The sequence below is a fragment of the Anas acuta genome, chromosome 6 (genome assembly GCF_963932015.1).
Source record: "Anas acuta chromosome 6, bAnaAcu1.1, whole genome shotgun sequence".
In the NCBI taxonomy this organism is placed as follows: Eukaryota; Metazoa; Chordata; class Aves; order Anseriformes; family Anatidae; genus Anas; species Anas acuta.
The window spans coordinates 23,935,900-23,950,189 of NC_088984.1; the positions used below are offsets into that span (position 1 = coordinate 23,935,900).

General features: G+C 35.8%; 1 protein-coding gene across 11 annotated transcripts in view; it reads right to left on the reverse strand.

The window, feature by feature from the left end:
* TTN (titin) overlaps window positions 1–14,290 on the reverse strand; it is a 243,116-nt gene that overhangs the window by 149,310 nt on the left and 79,516 nt on the right. For 10 of the 11 annotated variants that reach the window (XM_068685816.1, XM_068685811.1, XM_068685812.1 and 7 more), the window contains 23 exons: window positions 13,883–14,161; window positions 13,501–13,779; window positions 13,130–13,408; window positions 12,311–12,598; window positions 11,869–12,156; window positions 11,001–11,291; window positions 8,993–9,280; window positions 7,821–7,913; window positions 7,414–7,696; window positions 6,981–7,164; window positions 6,550–6,639; window positions 6,200–6,467; window positions 5,846–6,106; window positions 5,062–5,271; window positions 4,875–4,952; window positions 4,734–4,760; window positions 3,960–4,007; window positions 2,971–3,027; window positions 2,777–2,854; window positions 2,256–2,510; window positions 1,602–1,694; window positions 952–1,029; window positions 146–211 (listed from right to left, as the gene is read on the reverse strand). In XM_068685816.1, coding sequence (XP_068541917.1) covers window positions 146–211; window positions 952–1,029; window positions 1,602–1,694; window positions 2,256–2,510; window positions 2,777–2,854; window positions 2,971–3,027; window positions 3,960–4,007; window positions 4,734–4,760; window positions 4,875–4,952; window positions 5,062–5,271; window positions 5,846–6,106; window positions 6,200–6,467; window positions 6,550–6,639; window positions 6,981–7,164; window positions 7,414–7,696; window positions 7,821–7,913; window positions 8,993–9,280; window positions 11,001–11,291; window positions 11,869–12,156; window positions 12,311–12,598; window positions 13,130–13,408; window positions 13,501–13,779; window positions 13,883–14,161 — 4,161 coding nt within the window. The remainder of the gene's footprint in view (window positions 1–145; window positions 212–951; window positions 1,030–1,601; window positions 1,695–2,255; window positions 2,511–2,776; window positions 2,855–2,970; window positions 3,028–3,959; window positions 4,008–4,733; window positions 4,761–4,874; window positions 4,953–5,061; window positions 5,272–5,845; window positions 6,107–6,199; window positions 6,468–6,549; window positions 6,640–6,980; window positions 7,165–7,413; window positions 7,697–7,820; window positions 7,914–8,992; window positions 9,281–11,000; window positions 11,292–11,868; window positions 12,157–12,310; window positions 12,599–13,129; window positions 13,409–13,500; window positions 13,780–13,882; window positions 14,162–14,290) is intronic. The other variant, XM_068685807.1, reaches the window with a different exon arrangement.

Consider the following 14,290-nt stretch of genomic DNA (forward strand, 5'->3'; position numbering starts at 1 on the left):
ACAAATGCTTTAAACAATGCAACTAGTCACAGCATGACCAGTACAAAAAATTCAGGTACATAAACAGCCATACAAAATCACAAGAGATGCAAGAATACTCAGGGTGCTGATGAAAACAAAGCAGTTGAAAGATGTTGATCTGTACCTTCCTTTTTCATAACTTTTTCTTCAATGATCATTGAAGGTTTTGGTGGTGGAATTTTCTTTGTTACTGTTGACATTAAATTTGGTTAATCAGTCATATATTTGTCAACAAGATAAAAATAAATCTACAGCTATTTAGGAATAATGCTGAAAATACAAAACAAAGAAAAAACAAAAAACCAAAAAAAAACACTTGACAAACATAATCAAGCTCAGCACCTAAGCCAGGCTCTTCAGAACTGTGCAAAGCAACAGAATGAATGTGTTTGCTTCACTGATTTTATTGCTGCCTTCTAAAGGGGGTGGGTAGCTCAGGATATGACACAAGGTCATATCCTGATATATTCTGAATTCTATTCAACAGACTCCAGCTGCAGAATGGTAAATGCTATACAAGAAGAGTGAGTTACAAAGAGAATAAGGATGCATCTTTATTTCAAACATTTATTCAAGACACCCTGACAGACAAGTCAAGGTGGAAAGCTGAGGAAGACGGGGATTTCACATCTTGAGCTCAGAGTGGAACGTATTTTGTCACTTGATGTAAATCTACACTCCCTTCCTGTTTTAAAGCATTCAATGTTAATATCTACATTTTCTATTCCACCCCCCCCCCCCCCCTTTTTTTTTGTGTGTCTTCCTTTTACACAATTCAGCAGAAGCTTTTACTAGAGCTGTTTCAGGCTGAAAAATTGTTCAGATCCATGTTAACTGAAGACAAAGCATATGCAGATCACCTAAGTAACAACAACTGCAACTTTCATGTAAAGATGACACTAAACAGTATCACAGTTAAACAGTAGTTACCCTCAGCCCGTTTGACTTTTTCTTCTGCAACCCTCTGAGTGGTAATCTCAACTTTTTCTTCAACAGGTTTCTTGACAACTGTAAGTGATTAATATATATTTATCATTTAAATCATCTTGCAAATTATTTTCTAGGCATAAAACAGGTAGAACTGGATATCTCCCCCTTCTCCCTCCTCTGCTTAAGATGTGATAAACTTTGTGTATCCAATACATTACTTAGGGTATTGTTTGCTTTGTTTGCTACAATAATGGTAAAGGTACATGTGAAACAGGTGATATGGCCCACTTTCCCTGAGAGATATGCAGTGATTGGAGGATGCTTCTCAGAAGTGCAGCTTTCACTGGCTAGAAAGCACCACCCAGGGCCAAGGCTAATATATAGTGAGGAGGAAAGACAACCGAAGCTTAGATTGATTTTGCTCGCAATTCTTGGTTTGCTTCAACCACCCTTGCCAGTATTCTCTCTCTGCTGGAAAATCTGAGGTGGAAGAAGAGGAAGGTTTGCCATGCCCCTTGGTCATGTAACTGTCCAACATGAGGAAAATTCCTATTCAAGGAAATCTGAATAGCAATCACAGTTCAGCTTGAAGGGAATGCATTAGAGAGAGAAATTTGAATGTTGCTGTTAGTTTTGCAGGAAAGTCATACCTTTACGAACTGTTACTTCTTTCTTTTCTTTCTTTTCTGCTGTAATTGCTGGAGGCTTCTGCTCAGGAACAGGCATCTTAGGAACTTCAACCACTTTAAAAATAAAAACAATTCTTAATGATGCAAAATGCATTGTCTAAGGGCTTACTAAGGACAGAAGTAATTAGTTATGCAATTATATGATTATGAAGTTGAAACATACACTGAGTTTTGAAGATCTAACTGTAGCAGTAAAATTTTTCGTTCATTTCTGTGTTTGACATTTTCTCATCAGAACCATTTTCTGGTCCTAGAGGCATACACATTACTACCACCTTAGACAGTTAAAGCATACAAAGATTTGCAAAATTATCCAGTTATTAACATCAAAAAATTGATATCTGAAACATGTAACCTAAATCAAGTATATGTAGAATGCATGAAAATGATAGGAGAAATAACTAAAAATAACACATAACCTTACAAACTAGAAATTCACATTAAGTTTTAAAGATGCTCCAATCTGCGAAGTCCACTGGTAATCATATTATAATGTATCACTTTCTATCTGCACCTATATCTTGCCATACCACGCTCCTTGTATTGTCAAGTAGCAATCACAACTTGGCAGCATATTAAAGTTCAAACTGTAAGATAATAAAAACTCTTTTATACCTTCTTCATGAATGACTCGTGTTTCTTCATAAGCCACTTCTCTTTTCTCATAAGCTTCTTCCCATTCCTCTTCCCCTTCATCATAACCTTCTTCCTTGAAATAATAATCATGCTCTTCTCCATAATCTTCTTCCCATTCTTCATAAGGCTCTTTGGACTTTTCATATATCTCCTTTTTTTCTTCATGAATCTCTTCTTTCCTTGCCATAGATGTTATTTTGACCTCTTTGGGCTTCTCTGGCAGAACCTCAGGAACTTAACAAATAAATAAATAAATAAAATATAGCTTGGAATCTGCAAGGTGTATTGGATGATCACAGTTAATGAAATGATTTCTCCCTTACAGACAGTTTAAGTGCCTCTTCCCTCCCTTTTTTTTTTCCCCCAGCAGTCCTAATCAGCTTGGATTTTAAATGCGTATGTGTTTAACATATAGAAAGAAATCAAACAGACGTCTGTTCCAGAAGGTAAATTTACTATTCTTAAGATACTTTTTTTGTTGTTTGTTTTTTTGAATTTACCTTTAGGTTGTTGGACGTCTTCAGGACCCTTTTTAACCACCTTTTTGGTGACTTTCTTTACTGAAACCTTCTTTTCTGCTTAAAAAAAAAAAAAAAAAAAAAAAAAAAAAGTAAAATTTTAATTAAAACAAACCAAAACAATGCAGTTATAATTAAACATATACATGCTATCCAAGTACTTTAAATATTCTTACCTGGCTTCTTCTCCTCTGGTGTTGGAACAAGAGGCAGAAGAATAGGAATAGGGATAGCTTTGAGAAAAACAAAATATTTAGAATAAAGCCGTGGAAGTATTTCTTCAAGTCTTCTTGAAGAAATATCTTAGTGCATTTGGAAAACAGGCAGAGGAGATTATTTTATTGCAACTATGAATAAAAGGAAAAATGGTGCTCATTCTGACCATCCACTGTATCTGGAACAATATATTTTGAATGCGAATCTCCAGTCTACTGCTATTTGAACCCCAACCCTTCACAGCTTTGTTTTCTTTCCTGCCATCATTCTCCTATCTTTTCTGATAGTAATTCATCTAAATATCAATCTTTTCCCTCCTGCTGTCACTCCAAGCATTTACAAAATTGGCATGGAAATGTAACTTAGAAGACTGCATTTCTCAATCTATACTAAATGATTGAATCTAGCAGAAACATTTGTAATGTTTGTAGTCTGTAGAAGAATAACAGAGCCTGGGTAGAGAAGTCCACTGACAATACACATGCAAACTGTTTATTCTGTCTTCAAAAGACTTTGTTGTTTATTTTCCAATTATTATTATTGCTAGATTTTATTTTATTTTTCAAAATCACAGTTCAGAGAGTTTGTTTAAAAGATATTTATATGGTAAAAATGAAGAATGATTATAACAGGAAAACAGAAATAAAGGGAAAGTGGAGTTAACAGCAGACTGACAGAAAAACAAGCTGGAATGATGGGCATTTTTTTTTTCTTTTTAAGAGACATAGCTTCATTCTTTTCTGTGTATAATTTTTATCTTTGATGCTGCAAAAGAAGTCTATTCACACCAATGCTTTCTCTTATAACATTTCTACAGGGAGAATCAACTAGATTTTATCACTGGATCTGTCTAAGATTTTTCTCTGAGGTACCCATGACTCTGCTGCTTCAGTGATGATATAAAAAAGCACTATGCAACAAGTATTTTTTTGCTTGTTTTTTATCCTACCTTCAGCTGTTTTTTGAGGTGGAACTGCTACCTTGGCATCAGGAACATCTGGAAAGTCAAAATGTTTAACTGAATCAAAAATACAGATCTGAATTTTCTATCCCCAAGATTAGTTCATGGGCCTTTATTTGTTTATATTTTAGCACACAATTATTGTAACTTGCTCCTCAAGCATAAGCAAGCCCATGTATAGATAATTAATTAATCTTTTTATCTGGCCAACTTTGCACTGTTTCATTTTATTTATAGATAGATAGATAGATAGATAGATAGATAGATAGATAGATAGATGGATAGATTTGCGTCATTTTGGAGTAGGCTCTTTCTTAAGAACATTCAGAAAGGAAGGTCATTATATATCATAAGGAGATGATTGCTACCCATTTTTCTTCCTTGTTTAACTGTTCAGCTGTGCAGATGATGTTGAATGTATTCATTGGTACCTCTTCATTGTTCCTCAGTCATTTAAATAAAAATATACTTGTTTGTTTTAATAGAATGTGGCTTCCCATATTGTACAAAATAAGACCAGACACAACCAGAACAAAATAAGACCCAGACCCAAAAATAATCACTGCTTTCAGAGTTATCAAAGTAGTCATTGCCACTATGTATAAGAATAAATAGTTCCTCATATGCACGGCTGAGGAATATTTTTTCAGACTGTAGGTTTCACTTTCTATAGCCAGGGGAAAAGGATAAAGCAGAACAATGCAATATATCTATGACAGATAACAGACATGATCTTGTGGTAATCTTGTGCATTATCTTTACCTGGTGGCTTCAACTCCAGTTTGATTTCTGCAAAAGAGTAATACATTTCTTTTAGAACTATTTGTTTTTCCAGAATCATGTTTCAAACTCACAAATTTATATGTAGCTAGGATCATAAATTTGTTTAGAAAATTCACTAACCTTTGGTTACCAGATAGAGCTCTGCAGTGCTTCTTGCTTCTCCCCTTGGTTCAAGACGAGCAATTACAGAATATACACCTGCAGCAGACACAAATTTTCATATTTATATGCTTGTATCATTAGAAAAAAAAGAACATAAAATCACGGAAAAGAATGACATTGGCCAAAATATGCCATGATTTTTTACCTTCATCTTCTGCAGTAACATTGTGAATAGTCATATAATGACAACGACCTTCACTTCTGAAGCTGTACTTAGGACTCTCTTTCAGTTCAATGGGGCCTTTATACCAAGTCACAACTGCATCATCAAAAGACACCTCACACTCGAAGGTTGCAGATTGGTGTTCACTCACGACAATATTCTGTATGCTCTTTGTGAACTGAATTGGTTCAGCTGTTTCAGGGACAACAAAAAAAAAAATCTGTTATTAACTAAGACCAGGTCATTTAGTTTAACTAATCCCTTCTCACTGTTTTCATAAAAATAGCTACACTGTAATGAGATGTAATAACAAATAAGAGAAAAGGAATTCCATCTACTATGAAGTATTATACATAAGAATGAAGATTAGAAGATGTAAGAATAAAAACATAAGATTGTTGTACAGAAAATATACAAGAGAAGCCATTAGGGAAATCAAGCGAAGGTAAAGAATAATTATGGAAAAAGAGGAAATATGAGGAAAACAGGAGAGTAATAGGATAAAAGAAGTTAAAAGAAAGTATGACAAACAATTTGAGAGCAAGGGGCCATTAGTAATGATGATTTAGTTAAAAATACTAACTTACATGAATATGTCACATAATGTTCAAAGAGAAAGAACAACAAAATTTCTTGTTTAATCCATTTCCAAGTTCAAGGATATTTCTTTAAGAAATCCATTTTATTTTCATTTGTTCTGTTAATGGAACATCCAGCAACTCTTTACCACTAATGTAATAAAGAGATTCTACATCTTTTTACAAACCTTCAATGGCCAGATCTGCAGTTGTTTCTAGATTCTCAAGCTTGCAGGTATACTGTCCCTGGTCTTCTGTTCTAACATCCTTGATGATGAGTTTGTGTACTTTGTCGGAGACTTGTGTTGAGTATCTCCCTCCTATCTTAATGGGCCTCCCGTTTCTATACCACTGAGACTTGGCATTTGGGATAGAAAACTGACAAGAGAGCGTGCATATGTTTCCTTCCTTGAAAGTAGTGTCATGAAGATGCCGTTCAACTGCAGGTTCTATTAGCATGTTAAAATATATATATTTTTTAGCAGACATCAGACAATAGAATAATCAAAGAATTCAAATACTTAGTTCAAAAGTAGACTTACCAATCACAGTTAGCCTAGCACTGGCAATGTGTGGTCCACACACTATTCTGAAATTTCCCTGATCTTCAAGCTGGCAGTTCTTGATCCTAAGTATGTGGCGATCACCTTCAATTCTAATTTCATATTTGTCACTGGAGTCCAGTTTCTGTGTTCCTTTGTACCATGAAAGTTTAATTTCTGGATAGTTAATTTTAATTTCGCATTCAAAGATAGCATCCTCATCTGTTAAAACCGTCTGATTTTCAATGTCTCTGACCAGAGTAATAGGCTGAAAAATATTAATTTAAATTAGTTTCAAGTTCCCTGTTATGGGTTTGAATATTTCACAAATCAGGACAAAAATAAGTTACCTCTGTCTGTGATAGTCGTTGCTGAATAAATGATACAAGTTCATCGAACTCCTGTTCTTCTCTTTGAGCCTTTTCTGTAAGCTCAATTTCCTGTAATAAGACAGAATGTACTTAAAGATTAAAGGATCCTAAATGTCAAGCTGTCATTTTTATCCAACATAAAACTAGTTCTTACGCTTGCTGTAGCCATACTGTATCTAGCCTATCTTCTCATCTTAAAAAATAGCAACCAATTTGTCAAGACAACATACCTGGCCAGAAGGGCCATTCCTTCTTTTTCAGTTTGAGCATGCAAGAATTTGAGAACTAAAAGATCTAAACAGATACCAGAAAATCCTGTTCACACAGTAATATCACATCATGGACACCAAGTCTGTTCACAGGGGCTGTGTTACTCTTAAAGCCAATGCTGTAGTCACACTGTATCTTACCAATCTATGGCTTTCTTCCTCTCGGGTTTGCTTTAGTAACTCAAAGGCTTGCAGGAGGCCACGGAAATCAGTAATTCCATACATGCGAGCGTATTTCTCATATTCTTTAGGATCAACATTTTTGAGAAGTTCCAAGATATCAATAGTTTGATCTTCCTCATCTTCCTTTCTTTTTGTTGGAGTTCTATTCAAATCAATGACATAAGTTAAATATACAATACTTCATTTCTAGAAAGATGGTCAATGAAAAAATGAATCAACACAGAACTACTGTAGTGCACTCCTTTAGTGTAACCTAGTTAGGTGCTTCTATTTTAAGTACACAGTTATACTTTTATCATGAATATCAAAATATTATATCTTGATCTGAGAGGTTTAATCAGAAAGTTTTTCTGTGTTGATTGCAAAGTAATTATAAAATCTTTGCATATACCTTTTTAGTTTCCCCCTGACATCCCCTTCTATGACTTCTTGCTTCCTTTCTTCAACTTGTAGGTTGACACTCCTCTCAATTTCCCCATGTTGGTTAAAAGCTACACATTTGTACATGCCAGAATCCGTTTTTGTTGTGTCCTTTATTTCTAGTTTGGCTTCATCTCCTCTCTGCTGGATGAAAATACGACCTCCCTGGTTGAGTTGTCTCCATTTCCCTTTCATCCACTTAACATTTGGAATTGGCTCTCCTCCAACTTTTGCAATAAATGTTGCAACAGTCTCTACGGAAAGATGCAAATGAGGAAGATAAGTCTTTGCAGATGTTTCTATGACAACAGGACATAATCTCAAGCAACAGGTATAGACAAATAGAAGACATATAATTTTTTGAAAAAGAGTTCTTACTTTCCATGACTTTGATACTCTGAGGCTCTGACACAAAATAAAGTTTTCCTTCCACTTCTGCTTTCTTAGCTGCTGGTGCAGCTGTTGTTTTTTCTAAAATAAATAAGTAAAAGGAGTCAAATAATTAAACAGACTGTTTTATCAGAATCACAGAATGGATGAGGTTGGAAGGGACCTCTGAAGGTCATATTTTCCAACCAATCAAGCAGAGACACCTAAAGCTGTTTGCCCAGGACCATGTCTAGATGGCTTTTGAAAATCTCCAAAATTACCTGTGTGAAAAGGAATGAGTTACAAGATGAAACAAAATATTATGTGAAATACAAAAAAATGTAAAATATTTTCATATTTTAAGTAACTTGTATTTTACATTGCAAATGAAACTGAGCATTGTAGGACATGTTATGCTTTCCACTAACATCAGTCAGGTCATTTTTATTCTGCATAGATATGCAAATTCATACAAATAAGAATTTTCTAAAATTAGTCATTTTTTCTAGTGAGGTGTTCTCTTTTCTGCTTCTGGAAATCTCACCCTCAGAGTTATTTGAACTTTTTGTAACACTGATCTGTTATTTCCCCCCCTCCCTTTTTTTTTTTTTTTTTCCTTTGACTAGTTCTTAGCTCTGCTGCCACCCATGTAGTGAAAAAGATGCTGCTTCTACATATTACTGAACCTGCATATCTTGAATGCAAAAATACAAGACTCTACATGGAAGCTCTCATGCTTCAGCAACATTTACTTCTAGCTAAAAGTCCAAAACGTGTTGAAGCTGTAATAGTTTTGAAACAGCTAACCTCTAAGGCCACACTATCAATAAAATTATTTTTGTACTTTCTTAAATAAACACCACTATTCCCATAAAATATGCAGACACAAGTAATTTTCACTTAATTGCATTTTTCTTAAATTCTGTGATTAGCTATAGGAACTAAATTCTTAATCTTGTTGGTAAGAATATGCTATTGATTTGACAGTGATATTCCATTGTTTATGTTTCTATTTATATATAAATTATTGTTAAATGTACTGTTTTCTACAGTTTTGAAAAGAACTAAAAGATACTAATTGCTTGCTATTACAATGTTAGTGTCTTTGTTCCACACAAAATGAAGTAGGATGGAGTTTTAAATTTCCACCACAATCCTTGATTTTGTTCATGTTACTGTACCTTTAACAGTCACTTTAGATCTGCAAGTGTCAGTGCCAGCCATATTTGAAGCTTTGCACACATATTCTCCTGAATCAGATTTGGTAACTGCAGCAAGTTCCAGAAGAGCTACTCCATTCGCAAAGCTGAAGTTGCATCTGTCTGAAGCTCTTATTTCTCTTCCTGCCTTCAGCCACTGAATCCGGATTGGCTGTGATCCTTGGACATGGCAGCTGAGCTGTATGTTACCACCTTCCTCTGCTGTTGCTGGCTGAAGGGGCTGGTCAAAACGTGGAGGCTTTTTAGGTTCTGGAAGGTGAAAGTGCTTCAGTGAATTCTCTTTATCCTCTTTAATATCTTTATTGATGATTTGGATGAGGTAATTGAGTGTACTCTCAGTAAGTTTGCAGACAACACCAAGTTACGGGGAAGTGTTGATCTGCCAGAGGGTAGAAAGGCCCTGCAGAGGGACCTGGACAAGTTGGATTGACGGACAGAGGCCAATGGGAAGAGGTTCAATATGCCTAAGTCTCAGGTCCTGCACTTTGGTCACAACAACCCCATGCAACTCTACAGGCTGGGTCCAGAGTGGCTGGAAAGCTGTGCGGAGGAAAAGGACCTGGAGGTGCTGGTCAATGCTTGACTGAAGATGAGCCGGTGGTGTGCCCAGGTGGCCAAGAAGGCCAATGGGGTCCTGTCTTGTATCAGGGATAGTGTGACCAGGAGGACCAGGGAGGTGATCATCCCTCTGTAGTCACCTCTGGTGAGGCTACACCTTGAGAACTGCATTCAGTTTTGGGCCTCTCACTACAAGAAAGATATTGAGGCTCTAGAGCATGTCCAGAGAAAGGGCTATGAAGCTGGTGAAGGGCCTGGAACATGAGTCCTCTGAGGAGTGGCTGAGGAAACTGGCATTGTTTAGTCTGGAGAAGAAGAGGCTCAGGGGAGACCTTATTGCTCTCTATGTACTACCTGAAAGGAAGGTGTGCGGAGCTGGAGGTCAGCCTCTTCTCATAGATAACTGGCGATAGGACTATAGGGAATGGACTCAAGTTGCACCATGGGAGGTTCAGGTTGGTTGGAAATTAGAAATTTCTTCTCAGAAAGAGTAGTCAGGTATTGGAATGGATTGCCTAGGGAGGTGGTGGAGTCACCGTCCCAAGGGGTGTTTAGGGAAAGGTTGGATCTGGTGCTTATGGACATAGTTTTGTGGGTAATATTGGCGGTACGGGGATGGTTGGATCAGATGGTCTTGGAGGTCTTTTCCAACCTTAATAATTCTATGATTCAAGGAAGGAAAATATGAAGAACATAGGAGAAAAAGAAACACATGCAGTTCTTAAGACATAGGAAAGCAATGAACAAGGATAAGCATAAGTCTGAGAATATGAGTCAGTTTTAGAAAATAGAATTAATAACAAGACAGTATATGTTTTGTATGCAAACATGCGAGAAATGTTTTATATAATACGTTTTCTCCACAAAATAAGGACAGTAGCATGCAAAAATATTAGAATAACTAAAACACTTATTAGGCTGCAAAACTACATAGACACCTGTACAGAATCAAATATGCAATCTCCTACAATAGTATTAGGATGATGTGCCTTGCTGCCACAACACATCATCAAAGCTGCACAAGCTTAGTTGTAATTGCACAGAAAAACTGTTTTTCAATAAACAAATAAATAAAATTAAAAAAGGCAAAATAAAAAAAGAAGAAAAAAACATCACATTAAAGATTTCAGATTTCAGTGTTTACTCTAGATCAGTCATAGCACGTACTGAAAAAGAAGCTCCTACACACACACAAATTTAAATCACAAAATCAAAATAATTTATTGATTTTGTGGTTTAACCCAGTTTTATCATGTCCATCTCAGTACAAATTATTAATATTAAGGCAAACAAAAACAATTAAGCACAACACAATTAGTTTACTGGCTGTACGAAGTCATAAGACAGAAGCTATTTGCAGCTAACACAGAAAGAAAATCAAGAAGTAAAGAAAAGCATGATTTCTACTAACCTCTGATAACAACAGAAGATGTACACAACACGCTTCCTGCTTCATTGGACACTTTACAGGTATATAAACCAGCATCTGATTGCTCTACACTCTTAATATGCAAAAGTAAGGTATTGTTTTTGAATGATATTTCACAATGAGGACTTGAGTGAACTTCCTGATTGTTTTTATACCAAGCAACAGTCAAAGGTTGAGAGCCAGCAACACGGCCCTCAAGTTTAAGTTCATTCCCTTCTGTTTCTTCTACTGCTTCAGACAATTTCTTAGTAAAAGTAGGTGGAGTTTTTCGTTCTGTGAAAAAAGAACATATGCACCAAAACTGAAATAAAAAATTCTAAGGAAAGTGTTTGAAGAAAAAAAAAAAAAAACATTGGGGAATCAATAGTTGCTGTCATTTACATAGGATTTTTGTTTGTTTGTTTGTTTTAGTGAAAATACTCCAAGATCAATGGCAAGTGTCTTACTTGTACAGTCACTGTGTTAGTGGATTTTCTTATTTGTGAAAAACGACAGGAAAAAAACACACTTATTTGATTAATTGATGATTGATCTAAGTCAAATGCCTCTAAAAACACAAGATTTTTTGATGAGTTATCAAGGAAGAAATAGGCCTGTAGAACACAAAGGCTATAAAGAAATTAGGCTGAAGAAAATATCCTTTCTTTCATTGTTAATGGTCCTTTCAATTTCTCCTTAAAGATCCATGTGTATTATACCATCCAGATAGATATTTTTAGCTATACCTTATGTTTTATAAACATAAAAGTTATGTTTAAAGTTTTTTTCTCAAACTTTTCTTGCAGCAATAATGCCAACTTCCTTTACAATGAAAAGAAAAATTACACACAATGTATTATTTGTTCAGTACCTTTAACATTCAGTTGAGCTGTGCAAGAATCCTTTCCAACTTCATTGCTAGCATAGCATGTATACTTTCCAGAATCTTCCCTGTCAACTCTCAAGATGGTCAAATGGGCTGTATTTTCTACATAACTGACTTGATAGTTTCCTCCTGTTCTAATCTCCTGGTTATCTTTTGCCCATGTGACTCTAATAGGCTGTGTTCCAGAAATGTGACACTCAAAGTCAGCACTTTCTCCAATGATACCATCCAAAGATGTAATTGGAGTATCAAAGAATGGAGGAGTCTTCCCTTCTAAAGAGTGAAAGAAATTAAAAAGCATCACTTTAACATCACAATTTGCTTTAAATCTTTTCAAAATAAATATTATTTGTACAATATTTAATACACATATAAAGTAAAAGCAAGTTTTAAGATACTTCAATTGAATGTTTCACAGCCTACCAACCTGTAAGGACAAGCCTGCCACTGGAAGAAGCAGTTCCAATAGCATTGGTTGCTGTGCAGGTATATTGCCCAATAAGGCTCCTGTCCGTCTTCAAAATCCGCAGAGTTGCTACATTATCTATGAAGGTTGTGTGAACATTGTAGTCCTCTTTTACATGTACACCGTCTTTAAACCAAGATACTTCAATAGGTTCTGAACCAGCAATGCCACAATCAAATGTAACTGGTAAGCCAATGGTTTCATGAACATCTCTTACTTTTTGGGTAAAAGAAGGAGGAAGTTTACGCTCTGTAAGAAAACAGGTATTGTACCATGAGGTCTTTCAAAAGCTATGCACCTATTGTTGTACTCATCAATACTGTAGAGTATGATGGATTTTTGCTTTTAACTTATTAAAAAATGTTACATTTAAATGTACATCATTTAATTTGGGAGCTCAAGTGAAAAGAACATGGTGCATATGGATGCAAGAAAATATATAACCATTCTGCCCTTGTTTACACCCAGTGAGACTATTTAACCCTCAGGACTGACTAGCTAGCTTATGATCTCAGGACTCGTGAACTGCAGAAACAGTCAAAGCAATATCCTAAACGGGGAATGAAGATGCAGAAGCTTCTATCACTACAGAAGAAATGTGGTCAGTAAGAGATATATTTAAGTTAGATTTACTGTTAGACCTTTGTTAATAGAACACATTACCACAGGTTATCTTACTGGTCAGAAAAGAATAGAGCTTTTAAAAATTAAAAGACAATCTTTGTATTTGAAAGAACAAACATAGGCCATTTTCCTAATTTTTAGGAAAGAATGATTCACCTTGAACTGTGAGCAAAGATGATGAAGCAGCCTCTCCAACACTGTTTTCTACTTTGCAGATGTACTCCCCACTGTCACTACTGTCCACCTGACTGAAAACCAGAGTGGCAACTTGGTTCTTAAAGTGCATTTTCACAGTAGCCGTTCCCCTCAGCTTTGTATCGCCTTTGTACCACGACACAATCATTTCTGGTGTTCCAGCAACCCGGCACTGTAAGGATGCTGAATCCCCAACAGTCACCTGCACTGGCTCCAAGGGTGTAATGAAATAAGGTGGTTCTGAAGAACAAACAGCACAAAAAAGGTATTGCACAATGACCACAAGTAGTTGAAATAACACTTGATGAAATAATGGTGGCTTGATGACGCACCTAATATTGTGATTGCACCGTGACAATTATCTTGTCCAGAGTCATTTTCGATATGACAAGAATATTGCCCTTGATCTTCTAGTTTGCTACTAGGGATTTCCAGTATGGCAGATGTTTCTGTAGTGGTGATGCTACACTTTTCAGAGTGTTTTAATATTACTCCATTTTTCTTCCATGTTACTGAAATTGGTGGAGTACCTGTATATGTGCATTCCAGGAGTAAATTTTTCCCTTTCTCTACACTTAAATCATTCACCTTCTTCACAAATTTTGCTGGTTCTATAATGAACAATACAAAAAGATAAATTAAATAAAGCCAGGATATATATATATATATATATATATTTTAAAAGAAGCATAAGAAACAGTAGTCTGGACAAACCTTTGACAAAAAGATGTGTTGTGCAAGAAATCTTCCCTGCCTCATTAGAGACTTGGCAGGTGTAGTCCCCACTCTGAAGTGGGTGTACATCAAACAGCTCCAGCTCTGCAAGTGAGTCTTGCAAGGTTATACTACATTTGTGCCCTGGTACTAGCTCAACACTACCTCTAAACCATTTAACTTCCAGTGGAGGGGAGCCTTTGATGATACTCGTAAATGTTATGTTTGTCCCAGAGAAAACATTCAGCGGTTCAGGTTTCTTCATGAAAGATGGTGGTTCTAAGCATATAAATAAAACAGAGAAGAAGTACATTCAGCTTCTGATGAAGAGCATAATAATCAGAAATATATAACAAAACCAAGAATTAAGTCTTTTTGAAAACAAATTTGAGTCATCCAGCTCTGGTT